The following is a 12,720-nucleotide window of genomic DNA, read 5'->3' on the forward strand; positions in this document are numbered from 1 at the left end:
CTGCAGGGGTTGGGGTCGGTCCCTACCTCGAGGGTAGAAGGTTTTGGGGAGCACGAATGGCTGGAAAAGCTGGGGCGCCGGGGGGCCCCATGGCCCAGGCAGTGGGAGCTGCGTTGGTGGCCGCGCCATGGTCCCTTCTGGCTGTTGGCTGCCAAGGACTCTTTGGCGTCTCCCCGGAAGGAATGCGGGGGCTCCCTGTGTTCCGCCCCACCCCAAGAGCCTCCCCAGCTCCTCCTGGGGAGGAAAAGGGTTAAGGGAGGCTGGGGTGGCCCCGGGGCCTACAGGCGGCTCTCGGGGTCTGCGGGTGCAAATGCTCTTGGCTTTCAACAGTATTTTTCCGGTGGGGGAAGAAGAACAAGTTGATTCAGCCGAGCCGAGTGGGCACCAAGCTGCAGCCGCAGCCTCCTTGCGCCAGATGGCAAATGCGTTTGTGACCGTTGCCCGCGCTTCTGTTTCACTGCGTTGACCGGAGCGAGGCAGAAATAGGAAAAAGGACCTCGAGGGCGCGAAGGAAGGTCACGCGGTGTCGCTCGGTGGCACGCTTTCCCCCAGCCCTCGCTCCAGTAGTGCTGTCAGGTCTTTCAGTCTCCTGCTGGGAAAAGCAGCAGCTCTGGATCCCCCTGGGAGGGGGCGGCCCTTTCCCTGGGTGCGTGACACCCCGGAGGAGACGGTACCCGCCGCCCCGTGCTCCCAGAAAAGGACTAGATTCTGCCCAACGTCCGGTGTCGGGGCGCTGGGGCTGTTTGCGCTCTACGGGATCCCAGGGATGGGGTTAGTACATCCCCTCCTCGTGCTTGGAGGATTCGGCGCTAGCAAGGACACCCCAAGGGTACCAAGGACACAGGCCTCTCGCTCCCGCTGTGTGAACAGTGTGTGGCCTGGGGAAGTCGGGACAACTGCCGTGAACCGGAGGCCAAAGATCTCTCCTGGCCTGTATCCTGGTAATCAAAGAGATTGCGCTCTGTTCGTGAGGCACCTCTGGCTGCAAGATTGTGCAAGGCCATGTGCTGCGTAACTTGTGGCAGGGACCGATGCTTGGGGGCGTGAAGGCAAGCGCGCTTCTAAAACCATAAAACTCCATTTCATTTCAGAGCGCAGCTGAGCCACCCCGCTCCTCAAGACTCTGCCATCTGCACCGCTGTGGCTGGGACCGGGCAGTGCTGCACATCCCAAAGGCCACCAAGTCACACCCGTGTCCCTGCTGCTTTGCCGGGAGCTTCTGCGATGTGAGCGATGTTCTGGGGGCTGATCTCTTGGACTGCAGCTACTCTGTCCCTGACCGGCAGCTGGCTAGGAGGGTTGTGTCCCAGGTGGAATTCCACCTCTCTGACGAGAACCTGGCCAAGGATGCTTTCCTCCTGAAACATGTCCAGAAGAACAAGATGGGCTTCGTCAGCATCAAACCGCTGACGTCCTTGAAGAAGGTAGGCAGCCCGTTGCGTTGGCCAGCCGGGGTGGGAAGTGGCCTCCACGTGGAGGATGCCTGGGTGTCTGGGTGTGCTCTGGCTGTCTGCGGTGAGGTGTACGGGGAGGTCCAGGCTCTGCTCAGGCTGCCTGTGTCCCGGCAAAGCGTTGGTGGTGCAGAGCTGGGTCCTGCTCTCTGCCTTCAATGTGCTGCAGCAGTTCTCCACCCAGGGAGGGTGGCTGGGGAAGCGGTGAGCAGTCCTCAAACCCCAAGCCCAGGGCTGGGTTCGCCTCTTCTGCCCGTGGTTCCCCTAGGCTGCTCTGGGAGAGATCATGCCTTAACTAAAAAACTGCAGGGAAGCACTGGTGGTGTGATGTCCAGGGAAGCTGTGTCTTCTTGCCATGGTCCGGGAGCACAGGCGACCTTCTCCCACAAATCCTGAATGGGGGATATTGCCTTGCCATGACCTCAGGTTGATGGGGTTGCAGCCTGCCTGGATGATGGGTTTAGGGTGGCCCCTGCCTGGGGAGACTCACAGTGACGCAGTGGCCCCCTCTGTCCCTCAGGTGAAATACCTGACGCATGACTGGTGGCTGACGCTTTACACCCTGCAGTTCTCGGAGCTGCTGGAGGTGAATGAGGAGGGCACCAAAGTGAGGCAGTGGCTGATAGCATACGTCCATACAGAATGTATGGTATGTCTAAATATTTGTTGGTTTTAATATTTTGTACCAGCCGTGGAAACTGGTTTGCTGCTAGGTGACTGTAAAAGGGAGATTTGGTAAATAATTATTAGAAATCTTATACTAACACTATGATTGAAAAAATAGACAGAAGTGTAGCCAAGTAATTAACTAGTAGAGTTAGTAACCCACTCCTAAGTTTTACAGTTCTTTGCTCTTATGACTGGATGTTCCTGTACATTAGATAAGATTAATATTGAAACTGACCATATATGACTAGAACCATGTTAATCTCCAAGATCAAAGAACAAGGATGACGAACAAGACTTGAAGGTCAGCCAACAGAATTTGAAATGGATCGGTGGGCGCAAAAGCAGCCCTTCGACTCAAATGAAGAACCGTTGCGTGCGATCAGATGTAGGCAGTCCTATGATACTCAGTTACAGTAATTTTTATGTCTATGTATAGTAATCTGATTAATATGTAATTAGTTACGCCATAGAACCTGTTTGTGCTGAAGCTGTGGCACGCATGCTAGGTGGAACTATCCCCCGTGCATCCAGCGCTGCAATAAAGAATGCCTACTTTCTAAAACTCTTAGAGAGTTTCTTCGACCAGCTTTTCGGTATCATGGGTCCCCATCCCCGAGTCCCTGCTGAGCGTCCCCCCCAGCAGACTGCTGCTGGCCTGAGAGCTGCTGCCCCTGGAGCAGGACGTGCTGCACAAGGACCCCTCGGCCCCCTCCTGGCCCGGCAGCAACTTCAAGCCCAGCAATTTCAGCAATGCCTTCACTGGATTGCTCCTCGCCAGCAAAGTCTTCCCTCCGCTCGGGACAGGCTTGGGCACAGGCAGCTGCTACGGCCTCTGCCCCAGCACTGAGAGCACTCGTGGCTGCGGCTGGGGGAGTGGGGTGGGTGCCTGGGCACCCTGGCCCAGCAGCCCCTCGCCAGATGCCAAACCTCTTGCCGGCAGTCCTCTGGCAGCGGCGTGGGTGCCTGAGCCCCTTGGCCTGCGGGATGCGGTGCTTTGCCTGCCCCACTGTTGTCCCAAAAGTGGGGTCGTTTACCCGGCGTGCAAAATGCCAATATAAACACAGAGCAGAGGTATTTTATTCCAGTTCATGTTTACGAAAAGATGGGGGCTAGGTGGTAATCCGCAACGCTAGCACCCCTCATGCCTAAACGGGCAAGCAATCTATACAGTTCAGTTATACATATTCGATTTCCAAAGTTCTTCCCAAAACTATTGCCGGGAGTCGCTTATCTCGCACAGTTTCTATCAGGTTGAAGTTCCCCTGCTTGGAATTAAAGGTCCAATGTTCTTTTCTTCTACAGCGCATGCTCAAGGAGAGTGGGGGGGTAAGTCTTTTTGGTGTGGAATTGAGTTGGTGGTCATGATCTCCCCCTGCCACCTTTCTTTACCTTTCCTCCAGTTTGCGAAGATGTTTCTGACTTCATGCCTATTAGCAATTGTTCAACTTTTTGGCGCCTCCTGGGGTAGGATGTTCCCTTCTTCTCAGTCTTTTAGTTCTTCTCCAGGGGAACAGTTGTTAGCAAGGCATGCGTTGATCATACAAAGGGGATCTTGTTTCACAAGAGCTTTGTGGCCTTTTTTGTGTGGCTTAAGTACATCATTTCTTAAGTACATCATTTCCCCCTGTGGTGGGTTGACCCTGGCTGGATGCCAGGTGCCCACCAAAGCTGTTCTATCACTCCCCCTCCTCAGCTGGACAGGGGAGAGAAAATATAACAAAGAGCTTGTGGGTCGAGATAAGGACAGGAGAGATCACTCACCAATTACCGTCACTGGCAAAAGAGACTCCGCTTGGGGAAAATTAACTCAATTTATTACAAGTCAACCAGAGCAGGGTAATGAGAAATACAACCAAATCTCAGAGCACCTTCCCTCCACCCCTCCCTTCTTCCTGGGCACAAATTCACTCCCGGATTCCCTACCACCCCCCAGTGGCACAGGGGGACGGGGAATGGGGTTTATGGTCAGTTCATCACACGTTATTGTGATACTTGCCAAACCAACCAAGAAAGGTAAAACTGGAGCGCAGGGAGCAAATGCTTTTCTTTCACCTTAGACCAACGGCTCGGAGGCTCTCTATGCTGACCTGCCGCAGAGGGTATCCCTCTTGTATCAGTAAGAGATGTAGGAGCGAATTAAAGCCAGGACCCCAAACCAGACCAAAAACCCGGTCGTGATCAAGAAGAAAGTGGAGAATGCATCAAATACAACAGAAAATTATTTTGGACATTCCCAGTTTACATTTGAAAAAAAGAGAAAAAAAAAGAGGAGGAATTAGGTATTAAAAGAGCAGCACTGAATGATAAAGCTGTAGCATTCCCTCTACCACTACAAACCCACACCCCCACACGCACGTACGCACACAGACTTAACACCACCAAACTCCCCGTGACTGTGACGTTCCCCTCAGCTTGCTGGTCTAGAGATACTGAATGCCTGAAGCACACCAAGGATAACTGAAAACATCTGCATGGCTTTAATGGGAATCCTCCAACTGAAACAAAGCGCTTTCTCCCTCTGTCTGCGTTGGCACATCCCCGAGTCACGCTCTCACTCCTCTCCTTCAAAGTCAAGATTCCTAAACGGGAAAAGCGGGAGTGGGGAAAGGCGAAGGGAAGAGAAAAAGAGGGAGAGCATCATCAGTGGAAGACCTGCCAGCTGCTGCTGATTCAGCCCTGTTTGGGGGACCACCCCAGCAGAGAGGAGCTGGTTTGCATGCCACGGTCCTCCCTGCCTGTTCCCAGGGACAGGCCGTTTGCTCAGCCTTGCCGGCCAAAGCGTGGGAAAAGCGTAGGTGTGCGCCGTCGCTTGCAGAGGAGCACGGTCACGTTCACGTGCAATCCTTTACCTTTTTCCTCCCTGGATTCAAAGGGTTTCTGTCTTCAAAGTGAGAGCCTTCCATATGGTCGTTTGTGACATTTCATCCAGGATAACAATCTCAGAAGGATCACTCCTGCAATAAATATTTTACATAGCAATCCGTGATTATGGGAACTGATGCCACCAAGGGCATTAGCATCAGCAAGAGGAACAGCGGAGCCCCGAGAATCAAAGCTCCGCATAAGTGTGGGAGGTTTTGCTGGATGAGGAGTTTTGGGAGGCAAGCCGGGGAGCTGCAGAGCAACAGCTCTGTGCAAAGGCTCTTGCTGGGGCTTAGCCCCGGTCCGGGTTCCTAAGCCACTGCTGGTACAGATCACGCCTGCAACTCCTCATGTGTAAGTATGAGGATCTCCAGCTACCGTAAAGGCACTGATGAGGCAAGGTTTGGGGGTCAAACATGAGTGCTGCAGCCACTCTGCTTGGGGTCAGAGCCCTGCAATTGCCTCCTGCAGCCTTGCCCCCGAATTCGATTTTCCCACCAAGCTGCCTGCTGGTTTCTGTGGGATGCCCCACAAAGAGGCAAGTGGAGAAAACTCTGCCAAACACCTTCAAGCTAATCTTGCCGGGGTTCCTGGCGCTTGGTGGGGCTTTACCCGTCACTGCTTTGCTTTGGGATATCCACGTCACTGGTCTTCCCCACGTTCAGCTGAACTGAACTTGCAGCAGCAGCAGCTTCCATGGCCCTCCTGGACTCCTGATGTAAAAAAGGGACAAATCACGTTCTCTGTCTTTGATCAAAGTGGAGATAAGCTGAATGCCCAGCACAAACTTAGCAGTCTGCCCTCCGCTTCTGCCCCTTGGCAGCTATAGGTATTAGTGCAGCAGGGGAGAAACCGTTCACTCCAAAGATTTCGGGGCAGGGGGATTGTGTGTTCAAAACACGATTATGAGCAAGTCTTGCCAGCAGCAGCAGCCGCAGCAGCATCTAATAATAATCATCATAATGATAATGACCTTTGTGAAAAACGACTCGTTTTAAAAATTACACCTGTATTCAAACGTTCAGCTCACTGCTACTTGAGGAAACAAAGGTTACAAAAGTTACAGGCTATTGGGATCTATTTCAATTGAGTGCTGATCTTCCCCCAACGTTTCCAGACAAGCTGTAAGAGAAACAGGCAATCTCACAGACACACGGAGATGTCCAGCCCCGAGGACACAGCAAGCCTTACCTCTTCTTCTTCTCCAGCTTCATTTCTGGCATCGTCCAACTTCTTCTTCCTTTCTGGCATAAGGTCATCCAGAGAGCTGAGCTCTCGCTTTGAGAAGCAGAAATCCATCGCTTTCCGGACAAATACGAGAGCCAAAACCTTCACGAATAAGAGGGAAGATGCGGTGAGCTCAGAGACGATGCCACCTCTCACTCCAACGCTGCAAACACCCCGCTGCCGAGTGGCGGCAGCTCTTACCATCATGGGAAAGATGATGGCGGCACGGGACACCTTGATGGTCCAGAGCAGGACGAGGCAGGTCAGCTGGATCGCCGTGAAGAAATGCACCTTTCGCAAGGGCACGTGCCTCAGGTAGATGAAATCCGGCTGGTGTTTCGCCAGCATCCAAAACAGCTTCAAGCGATCAAAGAACTGCGAAATAAAAGGGAAAGGTTGCCACCTTGGGACTGCGGCAAGTTGCTGGCCCTCTCGAGACGTGGAGGCACTTTGCAGCATCTCGCTTGCCGTCAGAAATCCTGGATCCCACTGCATTCCTCCTGGGAGCAGCACCCATTTTCCCTTCGCTCCATCTAGCAACCGGCTTGCCCCTGAGAGCTGCCCACCAAACGGCAACTATTCCAATGCCATTCCATTATTAGCATTTCTCGGCCCACTGAATCCCCCCGCGAGGATTTCCACCAGTGGTAGAAACTGCCTTCCCTTTGCACCAAATTCCCCCGCTTTCACGTAACCAAACACTGACCTGCCCTAAACCCTGCAACAGAGAGCGCTGAACTTGCCTGGTCCTCCCAGCCCTATCTACCTCCTGTGCCTCCACCAATCTTTTTCTTACACAAAAGAGTTTCATTGCTTGCTCTGCGAGAAGTTTTTCCCATGCCACTGCTTTTTTCCCTGCTGCTACGGAGACAAAATACCAGGGAGCCGACATGCTGCACGCTGTAAAAGAGTCCATACCTGAATTCCTCTGAGCAACGACACACCCATGTAGAGAAAGACGCCATAAAGTACAGGCATTGGTATAAACTGTGGGGGGGGGGGAACAAAAAGAAAAAGAAAGAATGCAATCGTTTCTTTTTCTGTATTGCATTTTCAGTATTACCACCCTCTTCTACAGGCACTGCCTAAAATTGCTTGAAGCTTTCCAGCTTCCATTCAGGCTTAGAGATAGGTCAGATATTAACCATTTTTTTGCCATTTTGTGCGCACGAGTGAGCTAAGGCTCTGCTTTAGGCTGAACTTGGGAGTTACCTCTCATCAGAATAACCCTATTTTCCAGAAAGGTTGGAGGAAAATAGGTGATTTCACCCGTGCTACCCTATGCCGCATCCTCTGGCGGTAGAAGAAACACTTCTGCCTATTCTTGGGGCAACAGGCAAAGGCCACAGGCCTCCTCCTAGCCTAGAGACGAGATTACTTTGTGGGAGGAACGTGCAAGGAAGCCCACAGGGATGACCTCAGTGTGTTTAGCTCCTGGGAACATTTAGCTCCGGGGCATTTGGGGAGCAAATTGCAGCCACTAAAGGGCTGCCTGTTTGAAAGACAGCAGATGTGCTGGTCTGAATATGCTCAACTGTAACCCATAAACATGGGTGGGCCTGAAAGACACCCAAAAATTCAAGCAGTTGCGTTGCTCGCTCACCTCGAGCACACCAAACAGGGGCCTGAAGGGCTGCAAAGCCTAACTGAGGCTGATTCCCACCGTGGGTCAAGCCCCAAGGGTTGGGACCACCTCCTCCTCCTCCGCTCCACAACTAACTACTCAGGCCTGCAGAGAGGGGAGTGTTTTTCTGTAACCTCCAACAAGCTCGCGGTTGTTGGGTGGTTTGCATTTTCCTCTCACCTTTAACACAGAAGCGAGGAAGACGGAGCAGCCCATGAGCACAAAGATCAGCAAGCCAGTGACTCTCTGCTCTCGTATCCCCAGAAACTTGGGTTGTTCTCCTGGAGCTGAGCAGTCAGACTCTACTTTGAGGCTATTCACGTGGGTGATGGACAGGACGGTCGCAGCCACAAACCAGGGCAGCCCCATCACAGAGCACACCCCGAGCATCACGGCCACCACAAAAAGGTCCAGGTGGTACCCGCATCCTTTCTGCAGGCAGGAAAACAAGAAACAGAGCATCCCATAGCACAAGAGCAAGGATAACGTCGCAAGTCAGACTCAAACCCTGCTCGAGCACAAGTCAATTTCTTCAGAATTCAAAACAAGAAATGGAAACAAGCAAGGGTGTATGCAGACTTTGCACAAGCACCTGGCATGAAAATCTGGCAGGAGTTCAGAAACAATGGATATGCAGAGCTTGTGCGATACATACTTCTCCAAAAAAAAAAACCAACCCACAACCCAAAAGCACCAAATCATTTTTTTCACTCACAAAGAAAATTCTGCCACTTGCGAGGAAGGTGTGACTCTGAGTTATCCCTGGCAGCGCATCAAAACAATTCATTCCCCACACCTGCTGCTGCTGCCATTTTAAAACAAAAACGCACTTCTCTATTGCTCCAAGATTAATTTGCTCCTCCAAAAGGTTGCTCATCTATACTGCCCTGTCACTTGCTCCCTGCTTCATCGTTAATCCAGGAGAGCATCCTGCCACGCAGCCTGACCTTGTCCCAAACCAATGCCTTCAGAAAGCATCGGGAATAAGAGCTTCCCCCCAGACCTGCAGCCCAGAAGGGGCTGGGGTCATCTCTCGCAGGCCCTTACCTTCAGCTTGTGCTCCTTCCTGTTCACAATAACGGCACTGATCTGATGGTCCATGAATATCAAGATGGTGCAGAGCAGAGCTGGGACGAGCGCAGCCAACACCGTCCACCAAGGGTTGGGTCATATGGGGTTGATGAACCACCCGCGGTCGTCTCTGGTAGGCTGCAACAAAGCCCACACATCAGCATTGTCTCCCAGCCCAGGCACTCCACTGGCTTTCATTTTCCCCTCCCTCCTTGCGTCAGAGCACCTCCCAGCCCTGGCTTCATGTCCCCCTCTCCCGGGGGCTTCAGCAGTGCCAGTCTCCTCCTTGCAAGCAGCTCTAGATACTTCCCCTGTAGGTATCTAGTTTTGGGGCCATCTTCTCGTTTCCAGGAGGAAGCAAGGCACTTGGAGGTGGAAGAGGAGATGGTCACACCACCAGCATCTCCTCCAGACTCAGCCCTGCCCTGCCCCGGCATCACCTTGTGGCACCCCCACGTGCCAAAACACCCCGTTACCTTGAACGCATGGGGGACCTGGAGCTTCGGCAATGGGATCCCAACCACAAAGTCAAGGAGCACCATGATGACGATGGTGAGGAAAACAGCAAAGTCGCTCACTGTGGACCGTACCTGGGGCGAGAAACCAGAGGTGAGAGGGGCATGGCAAACAGGGCCGTAAGGTGAGATGCAAGAGTTGCAGACATCCACAACATTAAGGCTGCTTAACCAAATCCCACCACCCCTCTGAGCACATGCAGCCTGATCCCTTGCTTAGATACTGCTGCTGTGTTTGTCCCTGTGAGATCTGGGGTCAGACAATAAAAAAAAGCTTAACTAGGCCAACAAGGGTTGGTTTAAGTCAAAATCTAAAGATAATAATAATAATATTAAAAATAAGAAAACACATGTCTGCCACTACAGCTACACTCACAGCTACAATGGCAACAAGGCACTGAGGCATCCTTTAGTCCTCAAAAGGAAGCTTCTCATTCGAATCTACTTTCCACTCGAGCACATAATGCGCAGAAGGTAGGGGAAAAAAAACAAACCGAAAACCCCAACCCCCAAAACTTTGGGAAACCTGACTTCCTACTACCTGAGGAGAAGAAAAAAAATAAAAAAAAAAATCAAACCCCAAAAATCTTCAATCTGGGGCAGGTCACGAGGCAGGTGGGAAACACTATGATGATTTTGCACTCATGGAAATGAGTGTGGGACATCCAAGCTCTTGGAGAGCTTGGCCTGCAAGGCCAACATTTCCCAGCTTGACCAAGGCAGGGCAAATACTGCTTAGTGCTCCAGGAAAGCCATTTTGGGAAACGAGTGCGGAGATGGACACTGGCCACCTCCTTCTACTTACTCTGGTTGGAAAGTAGAGGCTGGTTTTAAACGTCTTCAAGAAGCTTGACAGGGCAAAGGTGGCGAAGAAGAGGATGCAGCACCAGAAGAATACATCAGGGGTGTAGGGGCCGTCGCGTCCACAGGCAGGTCCTTGAAACTCCCCACGCAAATACTGACATTCCTGGAGAAACAGAGCGTCAGGACACAAAGGCAGTGCACGTGCGGCAGGGAAACCTCGCATAGCTAGGGGGTTTTGAGGATCTTGGTCCAAGATCCACGACCCTGTAACTGCTCCTGCCAATGGAGATTTATATTTAATGAGCAGCAGCAGCTGAACAAGTGACACATCGAACTACACAGCGGAGAAATGAGATGTGAGGAGACACCATACGCTAGTAACACATTACAAGAAACACTCATCCAGGTGACACTCTCCCATCAGTTGCTTGCATTCATAGCACTGTGTTTCCTTAACTGCATCTGGCTTCAGTCCTCACATCTTCCTGCAAAAAACAACATGCCAGGCTCTCCCAACCCTGTGAAGAAAACCTCATCAGCTTTCCTAACTAAAAAGTAATTCTTTTAAAAATTATTTTTAAACCTGAAAAGGACTAGGATTCACAGGACTAGCATCATTACATTCACTTCACAGTCCTCCTCAAAATGGGAGAACAAAAGATAATTGACATGACAAACGCCACAGTTACAGACGTTCCTTCCTGGGGGTGCAGTTCGCACACCTAGGAGCTCATGCATGCACGAATGGGTGACGCCAGGCAGCAGCCTCCTTACGTGCCTCTGACCTCAGGAAGAAACAGGTAACATGAATACTTTTACTCCATTTGCATCCTGAGGACCAGAGATGAAGCCCAAGATTTGCCTAGATGACACAGTCAGTTCCTTTAAGGGATGAAATTGTTCGTTTGAGTTTGGCTTCAAGGACTCCCACAGCTGGCGATTAACTAAGAGGTATGCTACAGCGAGGAGCCCGACACACAGACTGCAGGACAACTCATCACGCCAGGCCTCTGAGCTTGCAGTTCTCCGCAGGGCCCGGTGCTGCCTGAGCAGGTGGATGGACTTCCCAGTTCCAGAAATACAAGCTCGTGAATCAAACCCTCCTCAAGCACGCAGGCAAAACTGGCTGCGCTTTAGCGAAGCAAACCAACAACGAGGCTTCCTTTGTTTGGGTGCCTCCTGTCTGACGATGCTCTGGGCTACTTTCTCTTCCTGGCAGCAACAGGAATAAGTTGCTCTCATACCTACCAGCTTCTGACAGAGAAAGAGGATGATCTCGTTCTTGCCTGCTAGGACCAGGGGTGGCAATAACGCAGTCTGCCGAGACTGGAAGGGGATGCCTTGGAGGCGGAAACACGCGGGTGTTCATTACTCCTGGGCACTCGGAATCACGGGAGGAGATGATGCCGAAGGGCCTGATCCGATTCACAAACTGACGCACCTTAGGACTGAAAAGGCTTCTCCTTCCACTAACTTACTTTTCTCTGCAACAACAGCCTCAGGAGAGTAACTTCTCCGTAACCCTTTACACTACAGCAACTACAATACTTAATCCTAATGTACCTTACAAGAAAACTACTGCGGTCTTGTCTACTAGACGGCCAACGCTGCTGCGCTTTACATTTTATTAACCTTTTGAAACAACGCACTAGCTTTCCTTGCAATCGCATTACGTGGGCTTCCTGGGACTTTATATATGCACGTTCGTTTTCTCTGGCTAAATCAGATTTGGAACGCAGGGGTGGCCATCTGAAAACACTGCAAAACATTCTTTTTACATACATCAGTTCTCTGGTGAAGGCAACAACTGAGGAGGATCTTCAGCTAATGTAAAACTGCGAAGCTCAGAGGAGTCGTACTCCAGCTAAAGATCTGCGCACTACTAGGCAGGAATGTCAAATTAAGCAATGCCCAACAGATACAAGTCATTGGACCTTTTCTTTTACAAGTAGGAAAGAAAGGGTACACAGAAAGATAGTGGTCTGTAGAAAATGCATGTAAATCATCAAGATTTCCAAGGATTACTCGAATCGCTTCCTGGAGAGGCCAAAACAAGAAAGGAAGGAAGAATATTAACAAGATAGCCACAATCCCACTGCCAAGTACAGTTTTCAGGCTTGGGAAAAAAAAAATAACATTACAGTTTGCAGGAGTCATGGAAGAGCAGGTTCCAGATATTTTGCTTTTCCTCCTCCCCTTCTTCCCCCTGCTCCCTCCCATCACCTTAGAGCACGCTGCCCTAACAGATTCACAGAAACTGAAGTGAACGAATATCTTAACCCTGAATTAACATAGAAGCAATACTATGGAGAGTGGAGGTGTGCTTTTAAATTTAACAAGTTCTACATTTAAGAAGCCTCCTCCTTGCCAGCACAACACATGCAGTATTGACCTGTTTCAAAAATAAACATATTCCCCTTTTTCGGAATATTGACCCAATTCAGTTACAAAGGAACTGTAATTCAGCCCCAACAAACTCCTGCTTTATAAACGGGAA

General features: G+C 51.1%; 2 protein-coding genes across 7 annotated transcripts in view; both read right to left on the bottom strand.

The window, feature by feature from the left end:
- Positions 1-4,445: 4,445 nt before the first annotated feature.
- Positions 4,446-8,996, bottom strand: LOC126037003 (electroneutral sodium bicarbonate exchanger 1-like). 2 transcript variants are annotated; one of them, XM_049797216.1, is made up of 8 exons: positions 8,881-8,996; positions 8,014-8,265; positions 7,128-7,196; positions 6,411-6,584; positions 6,174-6,311; positions 5,595-5,695; positions 4,970-5,074; positions 4,446-4,699 (listed from the first exon to the last, which is right to left on the bottom strand). In XM_049797216.1, the coding sequence occupies exons 1-7, from the start codon at positions 8,932-8,934 to the stop codon at positions 4,987-4,989; spliced, it is 876 nt and encodes a 291-aa protein (XP_049653173.1). In that variant the 5' UTR covers positions 8,935-8,996; the 3' UTR covers positions 4,446-4,699; positions 4,970-4,986. The 2 variants fall into 2 exon arrangements, with proteins under 2 accessions (XP_049653173.1, XP_049653174.1); XM_049797217.1 differs by lacking the exon at positions 4,446-4,699 and having other exon boundaries at positions 4,991-5,074; positions 5,548-5,695.
- Positions 8,976-12,720, bottom strand: part of LOC126037006 (electroneutral sodium bicarbonate exchanger 1-like) — a 37,899-nt gene continuing 34,154 nt past the window's right edge. For all 5 annotated transcript variants that reach the window (XM_049797222.1, XM_049797221.1, XM_049797224.1 and 2 more), the window contains 3 exons: positions 10,225-10,386; positions 9,381-9,494; positions 8,976-9,042 (listed from right to left, as the gene is read on the bottom strand). In XM_049797222.1, the coding sequence (XP_049653179.1) occupies positions 9,001-9,042; positions 9,381-9,494; positions 10,225-10,386 (318 nt within the window). In that variant the 3' untranslated portion in view covers positions 8,976-9,000. The remainder of the gene's footprint in view (positions 9,043-9,380; positions 9,495-10,224; positions 10,387-12,720) is intronic.

Source organism: Accipiter gentilis, unplaced genomic scaffold (assembly GCF_929443795.1).
Source record: "Accipiter gentilis unplaced genomic scaffold, bAccGen1.1, whole genome shotgun sequence".
Classification (NCBI taxonomy): domain Eukaryota; kingdom Metazoa; phylum Chordata; class Aves; order Accipitriformes; family Accipitridae; genus Astur; species Astur gentilis.